Here is a 26,875-nt window from a genome sequence, read left to right on the forward strand (position 1 = left end):
AAAATTGTAGAACATACATGGGGGTGAAATCGATAGGTATGGTCCTCACCTGTCGCCTAGCTTCTGCTTGAAACCTTACTGTATAAGATCCACCTCTCATAGGAGAATATTCATTTATGATTCATGAACAATATGAAAAATGAAAATTGTATTCCAGTATTTGAACGGTACCAAATTTAACAAAAGTGATTCGAATAGAAAAAAATGCGGATCAGTTTGAAGACTACCAAATCTGTGTGAATCTAAAAAAATGTGCTTAACACGTCGTGGAAACATGTTTAATGATATCATAATTTGTACTCGGTTAAAGATATTATCAAAATTATATGAAATATTTTCATGTCTCAATCTTTTTAATAATATGTTTTTCCGATACGTCGCATTTTGTAGGGATTAAACGATACCAAAGCAATGAAACCGCCGATTACTATCATGGCTAATACGATGCATCGCGACCGTAATGATTTATTACCAACTTGATTTCTGTGTTGTTTGTTTTTTGTTATTAAAATTATATAAGTAATATTTATTTTCTGATCTAGATGATGATCAGATCTAGCCAATATTTATCAGAAAATTAAGGATTAAGGTATCAGCTGGATACTGACTGGTTTCACCCAGATTTATCTACTTGATACTACTGATATTCCGTATAAAAGGATGCACTAAACATTATTCTTTGGAGCATTGTTCTATCAGCTGCAGCTCAGGTGTTCTGCGCGATTTTCTATTTGTGAAGCTTAAGAATCACGACTGTACATTTTGTTTTTATTGGTACGCGAGAACGTATACACCTGCCTAAACCGCCAGTAGAGTTTCAGATTGCTTAGTTAAACGATGCCAACTTAGTGGCTTAGATAATATACTTTTTCCAAGACTATGGTCTGTTTATAATTTTAAATAGTGTTAATATTATTATAAATATCTGCAGGACAATGAACGGTGTTTGGATTTATTGGTGTCTCTTATGTATTATCATAAAGTTATGTGAAGCGCAGAACCAGTTTTTCAAAATTTCAATGGTAAGTTTTTTTTTCGAGCATTTTTTTAGTGTTTTAAAAAGTTAGTGTTTGAAATTCCAATTGTTAATTTATTTGTGTTTATTTATTTATACCTACTTATACTTCCATTCATAAGTAAAATTGAGATATTTAGAGATTAAGTTTGGAAGTTATTAGAACTTTTGCATTCAAAAATATATCGCAAATTTAATTTTTTACTTAAAAAATAAACGACTTACATCGAATTTTGACTTGGATTCGTCAGTATTTTGGTTTTGAGAACTTTATAGATGCAATTGCCGAAACTAGGGCGATGCGTGGGCGCAAAAAGTCTTAGGCTGGGTTGAAAAAAATCTGTCAAACTCCATACAAAATGCACCGGTTATCGTGATAGTTACCGTTAAAGTTAGGTGGTGCAACTCAGCCTTAAAGTTAGAGATGCAATGCAGTTAGAGAACTTGTACCGGGCGTCTAAAATTAATAATATACCTTATTCTCAGGTGTCATCAGATTTAAACCCCAGTCAGCCGGCAACGTTCCAGCATGGTGAAAGCCCCGTGTGGGACCCCGTAACACAGAGCCTCTACTTCGTAGACGTTCACCAACAAAATGTACATCGCCTAGAGTACAGCTCTGGCAGAATACATACCAAACATATAAGTAAGTGGGTGGTAAAATCGGCGCTCAGTACAAACAGGCTGATTGCATACGTTTGCTCGCGAGTGTAGTATGGGATGGTAGGTACCATTGTGCCTGATGAAGTAAAATATAAAAAAAACAAGCATGAGCACAATAATTAAAAAAAATATGAATGTAAGTTTTTCAAAATCGAATGATTGTGACTTGGTGCCGCTTCTAATGAAAAGATTACGACTACTGTGTATGAGAGATTTATCATAATGAATAAAAAAACATATTATCTGGGCAGCGTGGCTCTCCCCGCTCTATACTCCTATTAGGCCAAATACTCTAGTTAAATAAATTGAATTCCTATTTCTCATTAGGTTACGGGCAAGTGAACGTGGTGTCGCTAGTAGCGAATTCTCAGAGACTGCTAGTAACAGTTCGGGCGGGTGTATACCTGCTGGACTTCGATGTGCCCGGGGACGAGGCTCTGCGGCTCCTCACCACCGTCGACGATGGACTGCCTGATAACGTCATCAACGACGGCAAACCTGACGCCGAAGGGCGCTTTTGGGGAGGTAAGAAAGAATAATTATAAGCTATCTATTCATCATCTATGTAGTTGGTTCCGGGATGGAATTTTTTTTCTGCATATTCAAGGCGGATATTTGACCACAATCGCACCTGATGTAAGTGGGATGTAGTCTAGGATGGTATACAGGGTGGAATTTTGTAATGCCACCTAGAGGGAAAGTACTCTTAATATTGTAGATAGACATTATTTCTATTTCTATTTCTTGAATTACAAAAATTTGCTTGCCACACCCGGGATTCGAACCAACTAAAATCTGTTAAAAATTACACCCTGTATTTTTATTTGCAACGATCTTTAGGGGTAAGTATAAGGATAAAATCTCTCTAAGAAACTTGATAAATCAAATGAAAGGAAAACCATGAAATCTTAAATTATTTTAATTATGTACAGGAAATTGTATGGTATGCTAGAAAATTTTCGAAAATCTTTGAATGCAGTTCTCTTTCTTTTCAAAAATAAAGGAATGTTTTCTTTCAGTTAAATTTTCTATCTACAGTATTAAGAGTACTTTCCCTCCAGGTGGCATTACAAAACTCCACCCTATATCTGCCCTGTAAGTGCCTATTCACTCTCGCCTTGAAAAGGCACGGATTGTCTTCGGGAAAGACAGCAGCAGGCAACGAATTCCAGTCCCTAGCTGTTCGCATTATAAAAGAGTCATCGAAACGCTTACAACCGCAGGCTAAATTTTCACTGCATCATATACTTAATTTACTTTTTTTAAACTCATCTTAAAACTAATTTACTTTCCTCAGGAACCAAAGGCCCCCAAACCGGCGATGACGTGACTCCCGACAAGGCGACATTCTACAGCATAGAACAAGAGAGCTTCACGCACCCGCGCGTCCAGTTGCGCCCGGTATCGATCTCCAACGGGCTGGCGTGGTCTCTGAACAACACCGTGCTGTATTACATAGACTCGCCCACGCAGAAGGTGGAGGCGTTCGACTACGACAGTGTAAGGGGAGAGATCAGTGAGTATATCTGTATACTTTTAGTGGCTGAGTTGCGCCATCTTACTTTAACTTTGACAAACGTCAAAAATCTGTCGAACTCCATACAAAAAGCACCGGTTAATGTTATTGTTACGGTTAAAATAAGGTGGTGCAACTAAGCCTTATTGTTGGGCTTTGATGACCCTATTTTGACCAGATAAGACAGTAAGGAGGCAACATCAGATGGATTTGAAATTCGGAGCTGTGACTAACGGAAATCCATGGCTTATTTATTCTTCCAGTTAAATAGACAATTAATATGTCGATTAAGGGCTGATTTTTCAATCGTCAGATATCTTTTATCTGAAGAATAACCTTGTCATTTTGACATATTTCCCATACTGAAACTGTCAATATGCTAAATTTATTCTTCAGTTAAAAGTTATCCGGCTATTGAAAAATCAGGCCTAAATTGATGCCTCATCGTGGTATCTATAACCCGTTCGAGTTAACTGCGCACCTGGCGGCCGTGACGTCACATCGACGCCCTGGAACGGACGAGGTATGTAGGAGTTGCATTCAAGCGACGTGCGCAGTTAACTTGACCGGGTAGTATAGTTTAAAGCGCGCTTTTTCAGTTGCTATTTCATAAATTACTATGAACAAAGCTGTTACTCGAGAATGAGTGATTTATATTATGTACTCTATTCCCCCAGGCGGAAGGAGAACGATCGTAGACATATCAAATTACGGGTACGAAGACGCGATCCCTGACGGCATGACCATCGACAGCAAGGGACACCTATGGGTCGCGCTGATGTTTGGGGGAACTGTAAGTTAATTTACATTACATATTGGATAATTACTTACATATACATATAATATGGCTACAATATTACCTATAGCCGTGTGCTTCCGGCAAAGTCAAATAACTAGGAAGGAACCCCCTACTCTTCCCGTAGATGTATTTAAGAGGTGACTAAGGGAGAAATATGCGAACTCCCGGCTTCTTTAATCAGTCTGGATAAGCGTGGGGAGCGTAGCCTAAATCTACCTCTGATAAATTACAGAGGGTCGTCAAGCCCCCTGATTCAGATATTTATTTTTATTTATTTATTTATTTAAGGATAGTACACAGCACAATATCAATCTGTATCTAATAACAATGTTTTTTAGTAGATTTTGTAGGCCAATTATGACTATATACCTTCTCGAGTGACAACCATTATGAATTTAAATATCCTACTGAAGGGAAGCTAAAACATTAATATAATTTAAACAATGATCCATCACACACTGCACCATATGATATGATATGATCTGATGATGATGATTCTCCATACATTTCTAATTTGCTCTTTACCCAGGTTCTCCACATCGACCCGGATTCCCGGCAAGTGATCTATGGTTACAAGATCCCCGCCTCCCGGGTAACCTCAGTATGCTGGGGCGGACCAAACCTGGATGAGTTGTTCGTAACCACGGGCAAAGAAGACACGGTGGACTCGACCCTTGAGCCGCTGGCAGGCGCCGTGTTCACCATACGGGGCACCGGCAGTAGGGGCGTAGAACCGAATTTGTTCAAGTTTGACAACGCTGATAAGTATTAACGTACTAGTGCATTTATATCGTTTCATCGAGAAATTTTATCGATTTTAGACGATCTAAATACATTTATCGTCTAAAATCGACGATAAGATTATATCGTGGCGCGCATCTTATGCCGGCTGGTAATAAAGGTGATAAATATTATGTAACTAGCCGGGCTAGGATGCGCGCCGCGATATACTTTATCGACGTCAAAATGTATGGCAAATCGATAAAATGGCATGATAACCGCTTATCGCGGCGTGCATCATAGGCCTACAAGTCTAAGGTTTTCTGCTTAGCTACTAGTGACTAGGAAAGAGTCATTACAGGTTGAAAAAAGCTAAAATCAAAGAAAATTGAAATTGTTTAGGTAGTACTATTTATAAAAATATTAAATTATTAATTAAACACCAGTGACAAAGTTATATTGCTTTTGCATGCGACACGATTTGTATAAAATACCTATCGGTTTGTGTAATATCGCTATGTTCTAATAATGAATGGCGGCAAAATTAAAATTGAACACGGTTCAAAATGTGTTAAATTATAAACATTAACTTTATAATGGTGTTGGTAGAATGTCCAATTATAAACAATTTTATAACACAAGAATTTTATCTAGAGTTAAAATTCATGTTATGAAATGCGGATTACTTAATTTAAGTTCATCATCATCATCATTTCAGCCACAGGACGTTCACTGCTGAACATAGGCCTCCCCCAATGATTAATGATAATATAAGTTATTAGTACGAAAATAAACTGTTTTTAATATTAATATGTTTTTTATTTACAACTTATGTGCTTTAACTTGGTAGACATCATAACATTGTTATTTATCGTATCTTATCGAAACTACACTGCTAATTTATCAATGATGCAAATAATGACTAGAGAATAAATTTTGAATGAGCATGACATTCAAGGGATTGGATTAAAAAAATAATATACGATTGCATTCTGAAATAATTTATTTTAATAAGAGGACATGATTACCTACAACAAGAGCAATTTAACAAGAAATATTAACATTTTAGACTCCATCAATAATAACAAAATCATCACGTGACAACAGCGAGAGAACGACTAGTATCATTTACAACAATTTGTGACATTCATTTAGAATTTTGAAAAAAGATATGCGAATCCATTTTACAATCGAAAAACTTGAATATTACACCAAAACGTGAAGTGATAAATGTTCTATTATCTACATTATTTATAACCTATGAACAGTCGTATAATCTAACAACAACATAGTTGAATGCAAGCACGCGTTGCATTAACACAGTTTAGGCACATTTTTCCGATACAATTAATTATCCCATAAACAATAAAACGAAGCGCTAATCACCGGCATACTTATCACATAAATCGCTATACATACGTTTTTTTTATACACATAGAGAACTTCGTTTACTATGTCGAGTTAAGCTGTATTTAAAAACTTTGTTAACATATTATTTTGTAATAAATATACAACCTACACACAATATATTGGATATTGTTGATTTAATTTACCTGTAATATAAAGATTTACTGCTTTCCTAAATATTGACAAGCTGGTTAATTGAGGTAGTAACAATTAGAATGTTTCATTAGTATCTAGTGATAAGATTTGCCAAACAAGGTGTATAGTCGTTTACCTTTGCTAACTATAAAATTTGGAATATCTACCATATTCTAGAGATATAAAGTTTACAATCGAGATTCCGTAACTTTCCTAATTTATGTGTCATTTAATTGACCATTCTAATCGATGCAAGCTATTCAACGTTACGATACATATTACTCTATGAACGGACTTCTCTAAAACATTAACACTTTATAGATTAAGAAGTACGAACTATAGATACGGGCAATGGCAGTGTCTAGGCTGTTCCTTACTACAAGTGATATAGTCCGTAACATCTACGTTCCACACATTCGAGACTCGAGTACGGTCTATGATCGTACTCTAAAATCACCACACCTTTCTTTCAATACTTATTGTATTGCTGGACGTATCGCGCCATAATGGTTTCAGATCTATACAAATATTTAATTTCGGAAAACCAGTACTATTGTAGTACCGGAGTTAATGAAGGTAAAATAGTTATCTGTGGGGCTACTCCTAAGGAACCTGTTTCATTTTATTCCCTATGGGATCTATTGTACTGGGACAATATTATGTATACAACTACAACTTAATGGGCTTTATTTCATTAGGACACTGACAACGCAACCAACAATATATTAAACAAATTATTTCACTGGGACACCTTGACGGCACAATTAACAATATGTATACAAATATACAGGTACCAGTACGCAACTAAGTAAAACCTTTTCAGATCAGAGATTTTATCATCGTTAGCGACAATCAATGCTAAGCTATTTGCTTAAAATTAACACGACTGAAACACCATACCAACAAAATCATTTAAATTCGTCTCCATTATTATGTGAAACATTTAATAAAGTACTTAATTTGCATGAAGTCATATCAGATAAAGGGTTATTGACTCATGCAATAAATTATATCGAACTCCTTAAGTTATGCAATAAACATAATTTCTGACATTTGCGTGACTTAGCATTATTATCACGCTTTCGTATAATTTTAATAAACACCTTTATTTAACGTAACTGCATGCAAAGCAAATTATAATTTTAACACCGTCAATTCGATAATATTAAACGTCATTATTATAATAAAATATAGTAAGACTAGTGCTCACAATTTGTGCCGGATCATAAAAATTTCATTCCCTTCTTTACATTAAATAAACTATTGCTAATAATTAATTAACTATTGTAACATTAAATAAATAATAATACAATTATAACAGCCATAACATAGGTATAGATTTATTATTTAACTTCTCAAAATAGGTTAGGTAGTAATATTGTTTTTATTTGTTGTGATTAAGATTAATTAACGGAATATCAACAATCATTTTATCGATAGAAATGTAACTGTATTTTTAATAATTTGTAGAGAATTAGAAACTGTGAAATTTTAATTACTTACCATCTTTGTATACCTATCGAAAGTTTACATAAATTATTTGTTTTAAAACTAAAATTTTTAGTGTCTTTTATTGCACGTCATTTAAAATTACCAAAAATAATCCTATTCTATTGTCATAAAAACCTTCACAAAAAGTCTCTGTATACATAAAATTTATATTAAATAACAACATGGCTTGACAGTGACGTGAATTACATTGTAGTGGTATTACTTTCATTTCATTCCATTTATTCCATTTGTAGTGAGCAAGTATCCTATTTCTAAAGTCATTTCATCATCTTTAAACTATCAATCACATAAGTTAGCGTTTATTGACATCACTTTGACTTTGTTTATCCATTTATTATGCTGGTAACACTAACGGCGACGGTGACGGTAGTAGTTCAGTGCCTGTAGAAAAAAAAATCTTTACTCAAAAGTTATTTTTTTAGGGCAGGCATTCGAGACGTGCGTCTAGAACGCTGCGTATCGCGGGTGCTTTATGAATTTCGATGCAAAGAATTACATTAAACTTGCGCATTGGGTGCTTGTTATGACTAGTACGTTAAAAGATAAAATTAAATATTGAGAGGTGGGCTTTCTTGCTAGAGAATGTCGGGATATACGGCCATAACTTACCGGTGGACTGTAAACGATAGAACTTTTTTGACGTAATTAACCTTATCTGCAGCTTTATGTACATGAAAAAGGTTTGACTGGTAGCTATCTGATTGAATTTGCTGTTAAAAGCGGGTTCCTGTGCAGCTAAATGTAACCTAACTCAAAAATAATGTGTAACCTGTAATATTGACAGCTCACTGCATTTCCTGGGGCCCGATAGCGCTAAAAATTTTAACTGCAACGCGACTGGACGACGAACGAACATCAGCTGTTTTGACAAATCCGTATTGCGGTATCGTTTTGACAGCTAGTTCAAACGATGTTGAAACGTAAATGGAGCGCAACGCTCCGCCGTCGCGTCGCTCCGCCATCGCTCGGCCGTCGCCAGTATCTTGCTCGCAGACTAACGCCCGTATTCACAAACGTTACTATGAGGTCTCACAGTGCGCGTGAACGCACAGGGTGACACACGAACAAATCACAGAGCTCTACTCAACACTCTGCGCTCGATTTGCTGCTTCACCTAAGCAAGCATCGTTTGTGAATACGGGCGTAAGAAAAGTGTCTTACCACTACATCACATCTTGGGCGCCACGAGCCCGGCCATCATGTCGAAGGTGTTCCCGTCGGGCGCCACGCGCAGCTCGCCCGTGGGCGTGGCCACCAGCAGCCAGCCCGCCTCGTCCACGCCCGCCACGCAGCCCGCTACTGGCGTGCCGGAGTCTTTGAGTAGCACGCGGATCTCTTCGCCACTGAAAAGACGTTTGGGAAATTAGTTTGGTTAATAATGCCTACCATACCACCGCCGTACCGGACTCTTTGAGTAGACCACCTTTTCGCCACTGGGGAAAGGAGGGAAAAAATATCAGTTCAATTTTTATTTTAGGTTACTTCTGCCTTCTAGATGCTTAGCTTCAAACCCCTCTCAATTAGTTTAACGTGGTGTCCAAGTCAACGACGAGAGCGAGTACACGATAAGATGCAGCATGCGCGACGAGCTTGAACTTCAAACTCCTCTCAGTTTAGTAATAGTTTAACGCGGTGTCCAAGTCCACGACGAGCGCAAATACACGATACGATGCAGCATGCAATTGATCAAATCAGTGGCATCACTTGCTTACGGCCTTCGTGTCTGTATGCGGTATGACGTGACAATGTTCTAGAAGGCCAGCACGACGCCATGTACTCTAGAGTCCGCTCAAGCTCGGAGCAGTATCGAGTCAAGAACCGTTCCGCCGTCATTGTTCCAAGACTAGGTCCTTGCCTGTACCTGTTCCCACTGAGTGTACTCACGTGTGAAGCCAGTACTGGTAGTACTTCCATATGTTCTAAAGTCCGTTACAGCACGGAGCAGTATCGGTAGGAAGCATTCTACTGACACTGTTATTATAATATTAGATCCTTATCTACATCTCTCGAACCAATAACCGTTCCTAGCTGTCACTGTTCCAAGACTTAACTCCTAGTTCCGAGCTTAGTTTCGCTACTAAGGAGTGTACTCACGTGTGCAGCCAGTACTGGTAGTACTGCTCTAAGAAGGCCTGCACGCCGCCGTCGCTCGCCATATACTCCAAAGTCCGCTCAAGCTGGGAGCAGTATCTCGCCAGGAACCGTTCTACTGTCACTGTTCCGATACTAGGTCCTAGTTCCGAACATATTCTCGCTACTAAGTGTACTCACGTGTGCAGCCAGTACTGGTAGTACTGCCATGTGTTCTAAAGTCCGTTACAGCACGGAGCAGTATCGCTAGGAAGCGTTCTACTGACACTGTTATTATAATATTAGATCCTTATCTACATCTCTCGAACCAATAACCGTTCCTAGCTGTCATTGTTCCAAGACTAACTCATAGTTCTGAGCTTAGTTTCGCTACTAAGGAGTGTACTCACGTGTGCAGCCAGTACTGGTAGTACTGCTCTAAGAAGGCCTGCACGCCGCCGTCGCTCGCCATATACTCTAAAGTCCGTTCCAGCTCAGAGCAGTATCGCGCCAGTAACCGTTCCACAGTTATTGGCGTGAGTCTAGTTTTTGGTCTATACCTGTTCCCGCTTCTAAGTGTACTCACGTGTGCAGCCAGTACTGGTAGTACTGCTCTAAGAAGGCCTGCACGCCGCCGTCGCTCGCCATATACTCTAAAGTCCGTTCCAGCTCAGAGCAGTATCGCGCCAGTAACCGTTCCACAGTTATTGGCGTGAGTCTAGTTTTTGGTCTATACCTGTTCCCGCTTCTAAGTGTACTCACGTGTGCAGCCAGTACTGGTAGTACTGCTCTAAGAAGGCCTGCACGCCGCCGTCGCTCGCCATATACTCTAAAGTCCGTTCCAGCTCAGAGCAGTATCGCGCCAGTAACCGTTCCACAGTTATTGGCGTGAGTCTAGTTTTTGGTCTATACCTGTTCCCGCTTCTAAGTGTACTCACGTGTGCAGCCAGTACTGGTAGTACTGCTCTAAGAAGGCCTGCACGCCGCCGTCGCTCGCCATATACTCTAAAGTCCGTTCCAGCTCAGAGCAGTATCGCGCCAGTAACCGTTCCACAGTTATTGGCGTGAGTCTAGTTTTTGGTCTATACCTGTTCCCGCTTCTAAGTGTACTCACGTGTGCAGCCAGTACTGGTAGTACTGCTCTAAGAAGGCCTGCACGCCGCCGTCGCTCGCCATATACTCTAAAGTCCGTTCCAGCTCAGAGCAGTATCGCGCCAGTAACCGTTCCACAGTTATTGGCGTGAGTCTAGTTTTTGGTCTATACCTGTTCCCGCTTCTAAGTGTACTCACGTGTGCAGCCAGTACTGGTAGTACTGCTCTAAGAAGGCCTGCACGCCGCCGTCGCTCGCCATGTACTCTAAAGTCCGCTCCAGCTCAGAGCAGTATCGCGCCAGTAACCGTTCCACAGTTATCGGCGTGAGTCTAGTTCCTGGTCTATACCTATTCCCGCTACTAAGTGAACTCACGTGTGCAGCCAGTACTGGTAGTACTGCTCTAAGGCCTCAGCCTCGAACTTAGCGGGCAGCGGGGCGGCGGCGGCGGCGGCGCGGGAGCGGGGCGGGCAACGCAGACCCGTTCTCGAAACAAGTTGGCAGCTCGCGCGGCGCTTTAGCGGCGAAGTGTTGTGTTCGGGGTTGTGTTGTCGAGATATTTGTTTTTATTCGCTCGATTTATTGTGGGCAAAAGAAGGAGTGCGCTCCCCGCTCGATGCCCGCTCCCTCGCCGCTGCCCGCTCGTTGCCCGCTGCCGCCCCGCTGCCGCGCCGCTGTTTTCGAGAACCGGTCCATTTGATTTTACGCATAAGATCCTGCCGCTCCCGCGCCGCCGCCGCCGCCGCCCCGCTGCCCGCTAAGTTCGAGGCTGAGGCCTAAGAAGGCCTGCACGCCGCCGTCGCTCACCATGTATTCCAGAGTCCTCCAGCTCGGAGCAGTATCTCTAGGAAACGTTCCACCGTCACTGTTTCAAATACTAGGTCCTTAATACCTATTCCATACAGTCACTAAGGGTACTCACGTGTGCAGCCAGTACTGGTAGTACTGCTCTAAGAAGGCCTGCACGCCGCCGTCGCTCGCCATATACTCTAAAGTCCGTTCCAGTTCGGAGCAGTATCGCGCCAGGAACCGTTCCACAGATATCGGCGTGAGTCTAGTACCTGGTCTATACCTATTCCAGCTACGAAGTGTACTCACGTGTACAGCCAGTACTAGTAGTACTGCCATGTGTTCTAAAGTCCGTTCCAGCACGGAGCAGTATCGCTAGGAAGCGTTCTACTGACACTGTTATTATAATATTAGATCCTTATCTACATCTCTCGAACCAATAACCGTTCCTAGCTGTCACTGTTCCAAGACTAACTCCTAGTTCTGAGCTTAGTTTCGCTACTAAGGAGTGTACTCACGTGTGCAGCCAGTACTGGTAGTACTGCTCTAAGAAGGCCTGCACGCCGCCGTCGCTCGCCATGTACTCCAGAGTCCGCTCCAGCTCAGAGCAGTATCGCGCCAAGAGCCGTTCTACTGTCACTGTTCCGATACTAGGTCCTTGTCCATATATCTGTTCCCATTCGAAGGTGTATACTCACGTGTGCAGCCAGTATTGATAATACTGCTCTAAGAAGGCCTGCACGCCGCCGTCGCTCGCCATAATATCGGCGTGAGACTTGTCCCTTGTCTATACCTATTCCAGCTACGAAGTGTACTCACGTGTGCAGCCAGTATTGATAATACTGCTCTAAGAAGGCCTGCACGCCGCCGTCGCACGCCATGTACTCCAAAGTCCGTTCCAGCTGGGAGCAGTATCTCGCCAGGAACCGTTCCACCGTTACTGTTCCAAGACTTTTTCCTATTTCCGAACCTATTCTCGCTGTTAAGGAGTACAGTCACGTGTGTAGCTAGTACTGCTTCTAAGGAGTGTACTCACGTGTGCAGCCAGTACTGGTAGTACTGCTCTAAGAAGGCCTGTACGCCGCCGTCGCTTGCCATATACTCTAAAGTCCGCTCCAGCTCGGAGCAGTATCGCGCCAAAAGCCGTTCTACTGTCACTGTTCCGATACTAGGTCCTTGTACATATATCTGTTCCCATTACGAAGGTGTGTACTCACGTGTGCAGCCAGTACTGGTAGTACTGCTCTAAGAAGGCCTGCACGCCGCCGTCGCTCGCCATAATATCGGCGTGAGACTTGTCCCTTGTCTATACCTATTCCAGCTACGAAGTGTACTCACGTGTGCAGCCAGTACTGGTAGTACTGCTCTAAGAAGGCCTGCACGCCGCCGTCGCTCGCCATGTTCTCTAAAGTCCTCTCCAGCTCGGAGCAGTATCTCTAGGAAACGTTCCACCGTCACTGTTTCAAATACTAGGTCCTTAATACCTATTCCATACAGTCACTAAGGGTACTCACGTGTGCAGCCAGTACTGGTAGTACTGCTCTAAGAAGGCCTGCACGCCGCCGTCGCTCGCCATGTACTCCAAAGTCCGTTCCAGCTGGGAGCAGTATCTCGCCAGGAACCGTTCCACCGTCACTGTTCCAAGACTTTTTCCTATTTCCGAACCTATTCTTGCTGTTAAGCAGTACAGTCACGTGTGTAGCTAGTACTGCTCCTAAGGAGTGTACTCACGTGTGCAGCCAGTACTGGTAGTACTGCTCTAAGAAGGCCTGCACGCCGCCGTCGCTCGCCATGTACTCTAAAGTCCGCTCCAGCTCAGAGCAGTATCACTAGGAAACGTTCTACCGTCACTGTTTCAAATACTAGGTCCTTAATACCTATTCCATACAGTCACTAACTAAGGGTACTCACGTGTGCAGCCAGTACTGGTAGTACTGCTCTAAGAAGGCCTGCACGCCGCCGTCGCTCGCCATATACTCTAAAGTCCGCTCTAGCTGGGAGCAGTATCTCGCCAGGAACCGTTCTACTGTCACTGTTCCGATACTAGGTCCTAGTTCCGAACATATTTTCGCTACTAAGTGTACTCACGTGTGCAGCCAGTACTAGTAGTACTGCCATGTGTTCTAGTCCGTTCCAGCACGGAGCAGTATCGCTATGAAGCGTTCTACTGACACTGTTATTATAATATTAGATCCTTATCTACATCTCTCCGACCAATAACCGTTCCTAGCTGTCACTGTTCCAAGATTAACTCCTAGTTCCGAGCTTAGTTTCGCTACTAAGGAGTGTACTCACGTGTGCAGTCAGTACTGGTAGTACTGCTCTAAGAAGGCCTGCACGCTGCCGTTGCTCGCCATATACTCCAAAGTCCTCTCCAGCTCGGAGCAGTATCTCGCCAGCCCCAGGAACCGTTCCACTATCATTGTTCCAAGACTAAGTCCTTGGTTATACCTGTTCCCACGGAGTACTCACGTGTGAAGCCAGTACTGGTAGTACTTCCATGTGTTCTAAAGTCCGTTCCAGTACGGAGCAGTATCGCTAGGAAACGTTCTACCAACATTGTTACGATACTAGTTCCGTATTAGGAATCGTTCTTGGCTATTACTATTCTAAGACCTAGTCTCATAGAAGTGTACTCACGTGTGCAGCCAGTACTGGTAGTACTGCTCTAAGAAGGCCTGCACGCCGCCGTCGCTCGCCATATACTCTAAAGTCCGTTCCAGTTCGGAGCAGTATCGCGCCAGGAACCGTTCCACAGATATCGGCGCGAGATTTGTTCCGTGCCTCTTGTTGTGTTCCGCTATGATGTCGTTCACGCACATCGTCGGCTGGCTGTTTGTGATGTTCACTCCGGTGCCTGGATACGTGAAACGAAATATACATTTAAATAAATAAATATAAATAAATAAATCATTTATTTGCCAGAATACGGTTACAAATGGTTATAAAAAGAGAAGATTCCAACATATTCTATCGAACATTATGATGTGCAAATATTACAAAAAATACGGTTATGTTTTTAATATTAAAAAGTAGTATCATTATTAATTGAATGTCATGCCAATGTCAGAAAATGATTATGAATTATTGAAATAGCACAAACATAAATTACATTAGATTCAAACAATGTATCATTGATACATAATGTCATATTTTAAGAAATTTTTAAATGTCAAGTACAAAATGTCAAAAAGATTTTTCGGTCAGGAATTCATTGACTGTGTAATACATCTTTTGTTTTAAGAATTCTAATAAATTATTTCTAATTTTAAAGATTATAAAGTACGGAAATATTCCTATTCAATTATAGTTGTTGCAATTCACGAAGGCGAGTGAGCTTTACATTTGTGGAGGCTCGCTACTGTTCGTTTTTCAAAAGCTTTGATAGACATTACACTATCGTTATGTGCACGTACACACACAAGTAAAGCTGATGAGTGAGTTGCAAGAACTATAACAGACTATTATAGTCACTTAATCAGAATCAAATCCCAAAACCGTTTTAGTATTTTCAGGTCTATCATCATTCTCAGTTGTAAATTTAAGCGCTGTAATGTGCAAGAGTTCTCAAGTTCAGTAAAAGTTTAGACAACAATCTGACAAACAATAATATTGATACATGAAGATAATTTATTTAACTTGATTGACGTAAGTAGTTTCGTCATTAATTTTAACGTTATTCTCTTTAAGCTGTTTCTTTTAGGTAAACAGTAAATGAAAGTAGTAAAGTAATACGGACCTATGTTAATGACGACGTCATTGTAGGTGCAGTTCGCTTCGGTAGCGGTGCCGCCAATTTTCACCTCGCGCCCGTAGTAAATGTCGTTAGGCCATTTTATCCTGTAAAAAAGGAAATAAGTATGAATTATTTGATTATTTATTGTATTTAAAGCATCGTAAAATGCATTAAGGGCTAAAAAAGTGATATCTTGTGAAATCCTTGGAATTATTAGTCAATGATGTCAACTACCTCATTGAAACCAAAAGTTATTTAGAGTGCAAATGATGAGCGTTGCTTTAGCTAAGTCAACACCGCACGATCCACAGTGCTTTGATTGCGCAAGGCACGCTCACAATAGATAGTTGCGCCTAAGAAGAAAAGAGTGGTTATCCAGCTAATAAGTTTTCTGTCTATAGGTGTTGCCACCTAAACCTTTTTATACAGTGTGAGTTACGATAAAGTGCACATATGAAATTAGGTGAAACTACACCTATTTTTATCGACAAAAACTTTTCTTCCCATTACTTATTATAAAGAAAACGTAATAACTTTTAAACTAAGAGGTATATTCTGATAAAATAAAAAGTAATAATGCTAAATAACAGGCGATACTAAAATAATACATAAAATACATACAACAAATAATAAAAAAATATACTTTTTGAAAAAAAAAAAAATTCTCTAAAAAATGCCCCTGTAACATGTGGTTCTTATTACTTTTTACTATTCTTTATCGTATTATCTTTGTAAAACCAAAAATCGCATGTCTCTATACCTATCACAACGTTTGCTATCTATCACAACACCTAATTTCATATGTGCACTTTATCGTGACTCACACTGTATGAGTGTTACCTGATTTCGAGATGTTCGTAGGCAGGCTGCGAGCGCAGCGCTCTTACCACGGCCAACGCGGACGCGTGTTGTACTAGCGGCAGCGACGGTGTGACTTTCTGCCACACCTGGAAAACATAATACATTTTGATGTGCACATTTACCATTTATTTTACGCGACAATTGACGAACCAGATTTATATACCAGATTGCCGATTAGGGAGGGCACTAGTTTAATCTCGCTCATCATTTGACTATTGTGATAATGTACTCCTCTTCTTTGGTATTGAAATAAGTTAGAGACACAGAATAATTTTTGTTCCGGTTTTGGAATGGGGACAAGCACGATGTTCACGTAGTTTCGAGCCTATTTGTCACCGTCTGCCGCCGCGCCACGCACGCCACGCCGTGCCCGTGACGTCTAGTGTGACGTCACGTCTAGTGTGACGTCACGTCTAGTGTGACGTCACGTCTAGTGTGACGTCACGTCTAGTGTGATGACGTCACAAGCCCACCTGCACTGATATAGCGGCCTGTCCCTCGGGCGGGCGTGAGCCAGGCGTTGCCGGTGCGGCCGCGGCCCGCCGTCTGCCGCCNGTACTCTTACGAGTCCGTTCCAGCTCGGAGCAGTATCGGGCGAGGAACCGTCCTACTACCGACACTGTTGCGATATTAGGTCATTTTCTACACTTCTTGAGCTAGGAACCATTCTTATAGTTCCGAATTTATTCTCGCCACTAAGGAGTGTACTCACGTGTGCAGCCAGTACTGGTAGTACTGCTCTAAGAAGGCCTGCACGCCGCCGTCGCTCGCCATATACTCTAAAGTCCGNCGCCGCCGTCGCACGCCATGTACTCCAAAGTCCGTTCCAGCTGGGAGCAGTATCTCGCCAGGAACCGTTCCACCGTCACTGTTCCAAGACTTTTTCCTATTTCCGAACCTATTCTTGCTGTTAAGGAGTACAGTCACGTGTGTAGCTAGTACTGCTCCTAAGGAGTGTACTCACGTGTGCAGCCAGTACTGGTAGTACTGCTCTAAGAAGGCCTGCACGCCGCCGTCGCNGGTGCGGCCGCGGCCCGCCGTCTGCCGCCGCGCCACGCACGCCACGCCATGTGCCAGGGGCGTGCCCGTGACGTTTAGTGTCGAACTCAGCACGTCCGCGTATACTACCACGCGGCCCAGTTGAGATGAGGTCAGGTGCTGAAACAAGTTGAAGATAACTTTCGTTCGTTCGTTCCAGCCAAATGACGTCCACTGCTGGACAAAGGCCTCCTCCAAGATTTTCCACAATGCACGGTCCTGCGCTGCCCGCAAAGATAACTTTATAAGAACATATTTCCCAACCCGGCTGGTCAGCGTAGGGATACGCTAAACAAATCGATCATCTTATGAAGTCGTAATAAGTGCAATTTTTCAACAGTTTCCAGCGTGGAACCCAGCACGTCCGCGTATTACGCGGTCCAGCTGCAATGACGTCAGGTGCCGCCGAAAATCGGTGAGGTCAGCGAGGTCCAAATGCTGCATGATTGGTTATTTTTGACATGACATTGACAGATGTGTCAAAAATAACCTATCATGCAGCATTTGGACCTCGCGTCTACGTATTGCCATCTGGCGGATTTCTCAAACGCGAAAACCCTCATTACAACTAAATCAATTAAACATGTAGGTACATGGTTTAGGGAAAAAAGGATTTGATTTTAGAACAACATTGTTTACATCGATCCGGCTCGAAGGACCATGGCCGATGTGATAAAAACACTGACCGTGTAGTACTCCACGGTGGAGAAGTGCTCGGGGCACTCGTACACGTGCACGGGCAGGAAGCCGGGCGCCGGCGGCTCCAGCGGCGCCTCGTCGCGCAGGCACCACTGCAGCGTCATGGCGCCCAACTTCTGCAGCCGCGGCGAGGCGCCACCGCACCATTTCTCCACTAGCGACAGCTTGTGCTACAGGTAAGGATACGTGTGAGTGTTTTCTATAATAGAGTAATACTTGGCTAAAGGTTCGGCCAAACCAACGCGATCACATGCGATCAGCCGGCGTGCAGCGATGGCGATCAATGCATTTAAGTCTGGTCGCCATCGTTGCACGCCGGTTGAAACACATGGGGGGCGTGGCTAAATGATTGTGGCGTATTTGAATCACTATGCAGCGCCGCCCTCATGTAAAACACAAAGTACTAATGTCTAAAGAATATTTTGACGATGTGCCCCGCGCACAAGTGCGGCCCTACTTTAGGTCGGATGTAATGACATTACAAATCAAGTGACGTACTTTTTTTTTACTATCTTTAAGAGTTGATTCTTGAATGATAACATGGAAGAACAGGGATGACACTTTTGGAGTCAACTTTTAGCCATTTTATAAGATTTATGTCTATTAAAGCTAACGTTAGAAAATTAATAAAATTCTTTACATTTAGATTATACATATAGAATGAAAGGTTTAAGATAGCATCGTAATTTTTTACTCGCGTTTTTTAGATTTATATTCGATATAAACAAATTATGAATAGAGTGCATTAAGAGTATTGCAGTAACGTAAAGATAGTCTAAAACACTTAGAATATCAATTTATGGAGCAACCACCCCAAGTTTTAGTCAGAACTATGATCTATCTTTTTATAATAAGGTAAAATTTCAGTAATTTTAAGTCAAATAAAACATGCAACACTTAGATCGATAAAAATATGAATTTAAGAATAAAATACAATCAAAAGTAGTAATAAAAAATATTCGTCCAGAGATGAATCAGGGAAATAAGCTAAAAAATACAATCATTTTTAAGATATGTATCATTAATATTAGTGCTGTGCTTGATAGCGTAAAAAGCACACACATTATAATGCACATATTTGCCTAAAAGTAATACTTAGTTGTATCAGTAAGTGCAGCAAGCAAAAACAAAGCGTGTGCAAGTCGTAATAATGAATAAGTTTATGTAATTTTATGATTTAAAAATTAAGATGATTAAATTGAGTAAAAAGCAACGATACATATACAGCTCGAGATTTCAAGAGATAAACAAGAAGTTTTTTTGCGATACACTTATTAATTTACAATGTGTTTTTTACACATAGATAAAAGAATAAAATACATGATGTATTTTCGAGTAGCACGACTAAATCACTTAAATACTTCAATAAGACTGAAGTAAATTTAAATACAATTACAAAAATACATCAACACTGACTAGCGTAACACAAGATTTGTTTGGATAAATAAAAACGGACTTCTAACCTTTGCTGTATCGTATACTAAATGGTAATTAATACTTACAGTCGACTATTACAATAGATGCAATTTACATAGTAAACTCACTCACGCTAAATAAGAAATTAAAATTCAGATGGAGTATTCCAATTTTCCGCAAGATAAAAAACAGCGTCGGAGACCAGACTCAATACAAAACAAAAATATTACTTACACGTTACATAAATTTAAGTCATAAATTCGAAGGAAATCTCTTTGGTTATTCAAACACTTGCCACCGCCTTGGTGGAGACCGGGCCTAACTCAGACAAATTAATATTTTTTAAGTAGTGACCAAACGTTAGGTTCGATTAAGGTTATTTTAAGGTGATAAGCAACTGAATACGGGACTATTCCCACCACTAGACTAGTTCCCACCGCTGCAACTCCTGTGTAGCCAGGATCTACAGCTTGACCGCCAATAAAAACCCAACCAGTGAAGGTCAAGTTTGTCCCCGGGGAAAGTTAAACTGTCATTGGACCCGAAACGAAATTAATCAGAAGAATATACAAGGATTTCGAAGCAGCCGAATCTGACTTATTATTATTGTATTAATGTTAGTTCATAGCCGATTAAAATTGCTATCAAAATCTCGAGCGTGCAAGCCGTACAAAGGCACAATACTTGAAGCGGTGCCTCTCACCGGGGATCACACCGTCACGTGGCCCGGCCCGCCGCCGGACGCCGGCCAGCCCTAACGGACAACACCCGACGTCACTTATTACAACGGTACAAGGGTGAATTTGGAATGGCATTAGCACTATGTTTTCTGAGACAGCTCTTTTGTGGAGTGTAGAAACTGAGACAGAAGCGATTTTAAAGATACCTTACCTGTTTTGGTGACGGATTTTACAGCACATTTCTGATTGACTTCAGCACACTTTAATATACATTGGGAGAAAATATTTACAGTATTCATTAATTACACTTTTACTCAAAATAAAACACAAAATATTGAAAGCGCGTACACACGGCCACACTGTTAACAATCCATTTCCGTTTTTGCTCTCGCTCTAATCAAATGGTGATTCTTTGCGATAGAACGAGATGACATGACTGGCAATGGGCAGTTAACACTGTTGCCGATAGTAAATACTTCTGAGTTCAAATGCCTATATCTGCTTAGTGGTAAAGGGGCTGCAAAGCGATTTCAGATATTTCTCAATTGAATTAATTCAGTTATATCTTACGCTAGGCCGTTACGCGTGTATTGTCTCTAGAATACATAGTGCTAAGTATATCAAACAAATGTGTTGTAATGGATTACCTGTGATGGTGAAACCAAATGACGGTGTCTCTATAAAGCAGTACTATGTAGTGGTCATATCCCATATTTTACCTAATTAAATATTACTCATACATCTAAATATGCATAATATTATCACGTCACAAATTACTCAGACCTAAATAACTATCATTTCATTGTAATGATGTTAATATTTTTGTTTTTCAAAAAATTACATAAGTTGACACGAAGGAAGCGTCTCCAGTGCGTGTTTTGCCCTACACAATCAACAAAATTGTCTACAAAAAATGTTGAATGTTGACATGTTTTTGTTGATTGTGTAGATCAAAACACGCGCTGGAGTCTCGGCTTAAAATAAACAAAATATGAACATCATTAATCAGCAATTGCTACTATAATGGTGATGCGAAGGCGAAATGGAACCAAAATAGTTACTTACCACGTGGTTTCCCAGGAAGAATCCCCTCGTGTATTCGACGCGCGGCAGTTGGCTTGGCTCCCTGACGTGTAGGCCCAGGATATCCCCAAGGATCTTGTGGATGATTTCTAGGCGAGCCTCGTTGCTCTTTATACCTTCTTCGCCTAAATAATCGCTGGGATCGGCTTCTAAATGAATCTGAAATACACAAACTTAAATTATGTAAAGTGGATCATTCATTATTAATTTAACCATGCATGTATGCAGTCTATGATAATTAGAATGTAACTTAGAAAGGACTATGATCCTTGCTGTGGAGACCGAATGCCTTGATGAAAAGTAAAAATCCGACTTCAAAACCGACTCCGTAATCCGTATTCGTTACACAAGTATTTTTGGCTTTGTTTACCTGTGAAAAAATTGCAATGCCATTGTTGGTCAAGTCAGTCGCTTGCAATAACGAGGGAGTCCGCCACGTCTCTTCCGAAGCCAGAACCTGGATATCCAACTCGTGACCCGGATGACCAGTGTATTTTGATGGCCTAAAATAGTTAAAAGCGTCAGGAAGGCGATAAACTGATCCCTAAGGGATCTTATTTACTACATGCTAATCGGAATTACAATCTAAAAATGACATGCAAGCAATGGGTTGTCTTTGATACCGCATTGTATTAGAATTGTAACGATTAGGGAAAATACCAGCAGGTGACACTATTTTAAGCGACTATTCCCACCTCTCATTCCCATTCTCTGCAACTCCTGTGACATACTACACTAAAGATGAACGCAGGTAGTAATTTAGTTGACTTTGTTAACAGATCTAATGCAGTACCAATGACATTTGAGAGGGTCTAATTTACTAAACGAGGAGAATGATTATCATAATTTACACCATCAGACTAGTGGCATTCTGAAACTAACACTACCATTCTAATTCAAGATAATCATGTCGTGCAGGGTTGGGGATTAGAGAAATTAAATTGTATGAACTTTTTAACAATAACGACAAGTTTAAATATGAAATAATGCACTATAAAATAGCAATTTATTTGATATCTATTCACGGGCAAGCTTAATAAATGTGCATTTTATATCTTTTTTACAGTTTTGCTTGCCATTTCAACAATTCGCGTGTCTACATTTTTATTGAAAGAAAAATACTCTGTCAAGCGCTGTAATAAAACGAATGCGATTTCATAAGGAAATAAATAATAATCGTTGCTGAATAATATTATCGTTTGCGTACCGACAAATATTATTTTCCTGACTTGCTCTGTAAAATTCATCAAAATAGCTATAGTAAGAACAAATACACGTAGTAATTATTATTTGGAAACATCATAAAGATATAATATAACTTACTGTCTATCGCTTTCGGTGGAGAACTGTTTCTTCGCTGGCGATGCTTGGTAGCAGAAAATGTGATGTTTCATTTTCACCGATTTCCACTTATCAAAGGAGAATTGCACAACTTCATTTTCACGAACCTGAAAATTTAAATAAAATTCATCACTAATGGGAAATTTTCGAGTGACAGAATCTTACTTTAAATTGGTACCAACTGGTAAGCGTGTTAAATAATACACAAAATATTTGAACCTCATTGCATTGTATTAAAGTTCAAAAATAATGAAAACCTAAACTTGCATCTACACGTTTGAACAGGCCAGTTATTCCACGCGCTTTTAACCAGAGTTACAGCAGTACAATGTGCAGCAGGTTAAAGTTTAGTGTCAGCAGGTGTTCAAACCGTCAGTTAATGCACTATCGCCCGATACACTCACGAAAGCGACTAAAGCTTCTGCTCTTTTATAACCTCGCCGGTATAAGGAGAGAAGCCAAGCCACACGGTGCGGTGCGGCGCCGCACCGCAAATATTTTGCCGCATCACTAGGAGCAGCGATGCGGCGGAGACGCTACGCCGCGGACGCGCTACGTTTACGTTAGGGATTTCGCCTCGTCAATGCACCAAATGCACCAAACCGCTTGCAATCTCCGCAGCTCTCTAAGGCTTCTGCTTTTGTATACCAAGTGCACGTACACAGTCATACATTACGTACCTCGGCAGTCTTGTAGTACGGCAGCACAGTGTGCAGCAGGTCCGAGCAGAGTGCCAGCAGCCGGCCGCCGTCCAGCAGGTGAAGGCGGCCCGACCGCTCATACATTACGTACCTCGGCAGTCTTGTAGTACGGCAGCACAGTGTGCAGCAGGTCCGAGCATAGTGCCAGCAGCCGGCCGCCGTCCAATAAGTGTGCCAGTAGCAGCGGCGCGCCCCGTCCCACGCAGCCCGCCACCGCTACTAAGGCGGCTCGACCGCGCCACGCGCCCGCTTCGAGCGTTTCCTTTGACACGCTGTACAGGATATACCTAAAAAGCGAACAGTAGGCCTAAGATGCGCGCCGTGATAACTTTTATCGACGTCAAAATGAATGGGCAAAATCGATCAAATCGCGTGATAACCGCTTATTACGGCGCGCATCTTAGGCCCAGAACAGACGGTGAAACGCAACTGCAACTTTGTGATGATTCTGATGAATGAAACTGAAACTGAAAGTTTCAAACTGGTCGCGTCATGTGTGGTCTCTCAACGGACGCTATGGCAGAAACTTAGATGCAACTCAAAAGTAACTAGCAGATGCAGTTTCGTTGCAGCTGCGTTTCACCGTCTGTTCTGGGCCTTAGGCACAGGCTTTAAAGATCGATTGCGATGAACACGTTATTTGAAGTCGATGTATTAATGCCAACACGCCAAACTCAGTCTCGGATGAGATCTCATGTGTATTTATTGCATTTCATTACAGACTTAGATCAAATTAGATCAAGACTCAATTCGTTAAGTTTAATTTCAAAAATAATATCATAGACACCTCAGCCAGCCTAATGCAATAAAGATACCTATCTCTAACAACAATTGAAACAAGTTTTTAAAATGAGAGCTTTTTTGGCAAGATTCTAGATTTCAGTAAACTTTTCAAATAAATAAAAGTAGTCAAACACTATGATTGACATGCATGCAACATCACTCATGCATGTTATTGATTCAAAACCCACTACATTGAAATTGGCGACAAGCCAACTCAAGAAACTTAAAACTGTTACATAAAACAATAACAAATAGCTCCATTTGGCACTCACCTATCACAATCCAAGACTTTCCTTAGCGACGCTTCCAAGTTATCCCTAGCTGCTACACTATCAGAATATATCAACACATTCGGTGATTTAGTATTCACTAATGGACGGGAACATTTCGCAGACTTTGGCGTACTCTGCTGAGGAGACTCCTTTTGGCTCTCTTCTTTTATTACACTAGACTCTATCTGTGGCGGCTGCTTTTTCGTCGTACTAACTATTCTTTTGTGTGTGGTGACTGACTTAATTTGACTGGATATGTTTAGTAGTGACGTTGATAATGAACTTGTACCCTTTTTCAAATCTAGTTTCAAACTGGACTTCTTTGGTGTTATGTTGTGTTGGATTTCAACCGTAACATTTTCTAATACCACTTCTTCAGGACCTGATTGTTCTGGCTGTACTTTTTTCTCTGGAGACTTCTCTGGCGTTTTATGAACCGATTCTGTTAATTTAGTTTCAAGCTTAACTGGTTCCTCTTCACCTAAAGATTTTCCAGTACTACAACTAACATCAGCCAATGTGATGTGTTTCCTTGGTGTATCTAGAGTTATTTCCGTACTGCCATTCATTTCTACTGTATGTTTGACATCGGATTTGATATCTACGACCTTTGATAACTTCCTAAGGAGAGCAGCGTGGATGGGCCACTGGAATTCTTCAGGGGGAACTTTTAAGCCGTGCTGGACTTCACTTCTAATACTCCTCATTGCAGGGTCTGTAGCTTTGTTGGCTTCCCCTGATAACTGTACAGCTAAAAAATAGCACAACATGATTTATCAAAGAACTGCTTAAAATATCATAGACAATTACTTATGTATATCACACTATGATAAGATGAATTCTTCTATGCCTGATATCTAATTAATGGTATAGTCAACATTTTTCATTATCATTTTTAGCTTTGAAAAATAATTCTTGGGTAGATAATTGATAAGATACATAATACTTACTCTGTACTCTAACTACAGGTAATTTATGGTCTATCACAAATTCGCCACCCACAAAATTGAAACCGATCACACTAAGTTTTTCAATATTTGTTTTCACTACTATTGCCAAATGCGAGCCTGCCTTCCAAGCCATCGGCTGGCCCATTGACTCCAACTGAAATAAGAATTCAACTTAAATAAACTACATAATTTATTACATAATTGCATGTATCGTAGTCTGGAACATGCTGATTATCACATGATAGTTTTTTTTTGTTTAATGAATCACACAAGCAATTATTTTAATTTGATAAAAAAGATATTAAACTACTCTTAAAACATGTGTTTATGTTTAATCATTTTCCTCTTATCATCTTAATTAAAATTAACAATAAGTTATATAATGATATTTTCTTTTGAGACTGATTTATGGCTATGATAAGTCTCTATGAATACAGAAAATTACAAAATGTGTGTTTACTTTTTTAAGAACACTATAAAAATTAAACATTGTTTATGGAGATGATAACTAAGTTTCTATTGCAATATCTGCATCTGCAATTTAGATTATTGAATTTATACTTATCATCTAAAAAGATATATCTTACAGTTATGATGTCTTGCTGTGAGCTGCCTTCATGGGGCTCCATCTCACACTCAAACAGAACATCTACGTCCAGATCAGTCACCGGGGACTGCTCACTGGAGCCAAGCGGCAGGCCCCCGGAACATGAAACCCAGTCGCTGATCTCAATACATTGTGTCGGCTTCATACTACATATCCGTGTTGTGTTTGTGTAATGCAGTAAGTCACAAAGATATGCATTTTTTGGATTTGTACAAAGTTTTGAGCTCAATGTTGGTGTTTCTGAAAATAATAATTATTTTAATGTTTTGTTGTGTGATAATAAAACCAATGTCCTTTAATAAATGTTATACTTACCGGCTGCGTTTTCAGGCACTTTACAAAAAGCTACACTCGTATTTCCATTTAAAAATTCAAGTAACCGGGCTCTGAAGGAGCGAATTCGCCAAGTTTTTATGAAAGTCATTGCGATATAAATCGGGGTGAACAACATATTCACAGCGAGTTAAACAACGCCCAACCGCGACACAATATTCACAGAGACATACTTAATTAGAAGAACTTAGCTAGGCTTTTAAAAACACTAAGCGAAACTGGGTTATCGATTCTAAAGTCCACTGGGGTTGCTTGATTTGTGATATAATCTTTACTAAGACAGTGACAAAACCTTCGTCACATTATTGATGAAGCAAATAAAATCATCGTTTTTGAAACACTTTTTAATAATTAAACTTAAGTTATTGTGAAAATACCAAATACTTTTAAAATATTTCAGAAATTCAATAATTCGTACACTTCAGTTCAGTCGCCAAGGATGAACGTTCCATTTACGGCATTTAGTACGAGTCTTGGAATATTAAAGCTGGTAGAATAAAGTTTTATACCAACCAAAACTATTTGATTACACTTTAAAAATAAGTTTCATAAACATTTGATTATTTTCTTGGTTAATTAATTCAATTTAGGGTATTTTAGGGATTTCTTTAAAATTATACGCTAAATCAATTCTGCGCGTAATGAAGTGTACAAGATC

The 26,875-nt window shown here is 40.5% G+C and overlaps 2 protein-coding genes across 2 annotated transcripts; one reads left to right on the forward strand and one right to left on the reverse strand.

Moving 5' to 3' along the window:
- Positions 1-667: 667 nt before the first annotated feature.
- On the forward strand, positions 668-7,063 carry LOC114359386 (regucalcin). Its single transcript, XM_028313772.1, has 7 exons — positions 668-774; positions 932-1,022; positions 1,502-1,661; positions 2,006-2,203; positions 2,976-3,194; positions 3,872-3,987; positions 4,523-7,063. The coding sequence occupies exons 2-7, from the start codon at positions 936-938 to the stop codon at positions 4,763-4,765; spliced, it is 1,023 nt and encodes a 340-aa protein (XP_028169573.1). The 5' UTR covers positions 668-774; positions 932-935; the 3' UTR covers positions 4,766-7,063.
- Positions 7,064-7,970: 907 nt separating this feature from the next.
- Positions 7,971-26,661, reverse strand: Hcs (holocarboxylase synthetase-like protein). Its single transcript, XM_028313773.1, is given in 16 exon segments — positions 7,971-9,110; positions 14,358-14,574; positions 15,457-15,557; positions 16,294-16,400; positions 16,788-16,811; positions 16,813-16,868; positions 17,364-17,472; positions 18,039-18,221; positions 21,213-21,389; positions 21,601-21,733; positions 22,554-22,678; positions 23,364-23,559; positions 24,328-25,078; positions 25,278-25,431; positions 25,865-26,124; positions 26,200-26,661. Coding segments are annotated over 16 exon segments (2,904 nt in total). The 5' UTR covers positions 26,336-26,661; the 3' UTR covers positions 7,971-8,935.
- Positions 26,662-26,875: the final 214 nt, after the last annotated feature.

Source organism: Ostrinia furnacalis, unplaced genomic scaffold (assembly GCF_004193835.3).
Source record: "Ostrinia furnacalis isolate ACB-3 unplaced genomic scaffold, ASM419383v2 OfSCF4362, whole genome shotgun sequence".
Lineage (NCBI taxonomy): Eukaryota > Metazoa > Arthropoda > Insecta > Lepidoptera > Crambidae > Ostrinia > Ostrinia furnacalis.

Coding starts and splice junctions, on each gene's coding strand:
- LOC114359386 (XM_028313772.1), top strand. CDS start 936: ATGAACGGTGTTTGGATTTATTGGTGTCTCTTATGTATTATCATAAAG. Junction 1,023..1,501: donor AGTTTTTCAAAATTTCAATG/GTAAGTTTTTTT, acceptor CCTTATTCTCAG/GTGTCATCAGATTTAAACCC. Junction 3,988..4,522: donor CGCTGATGTTTGGGGGAACT/GTAAGTTAATTT, acceptor CTCTTTACCCAG/GTTCTCCACATCGACCCGGA.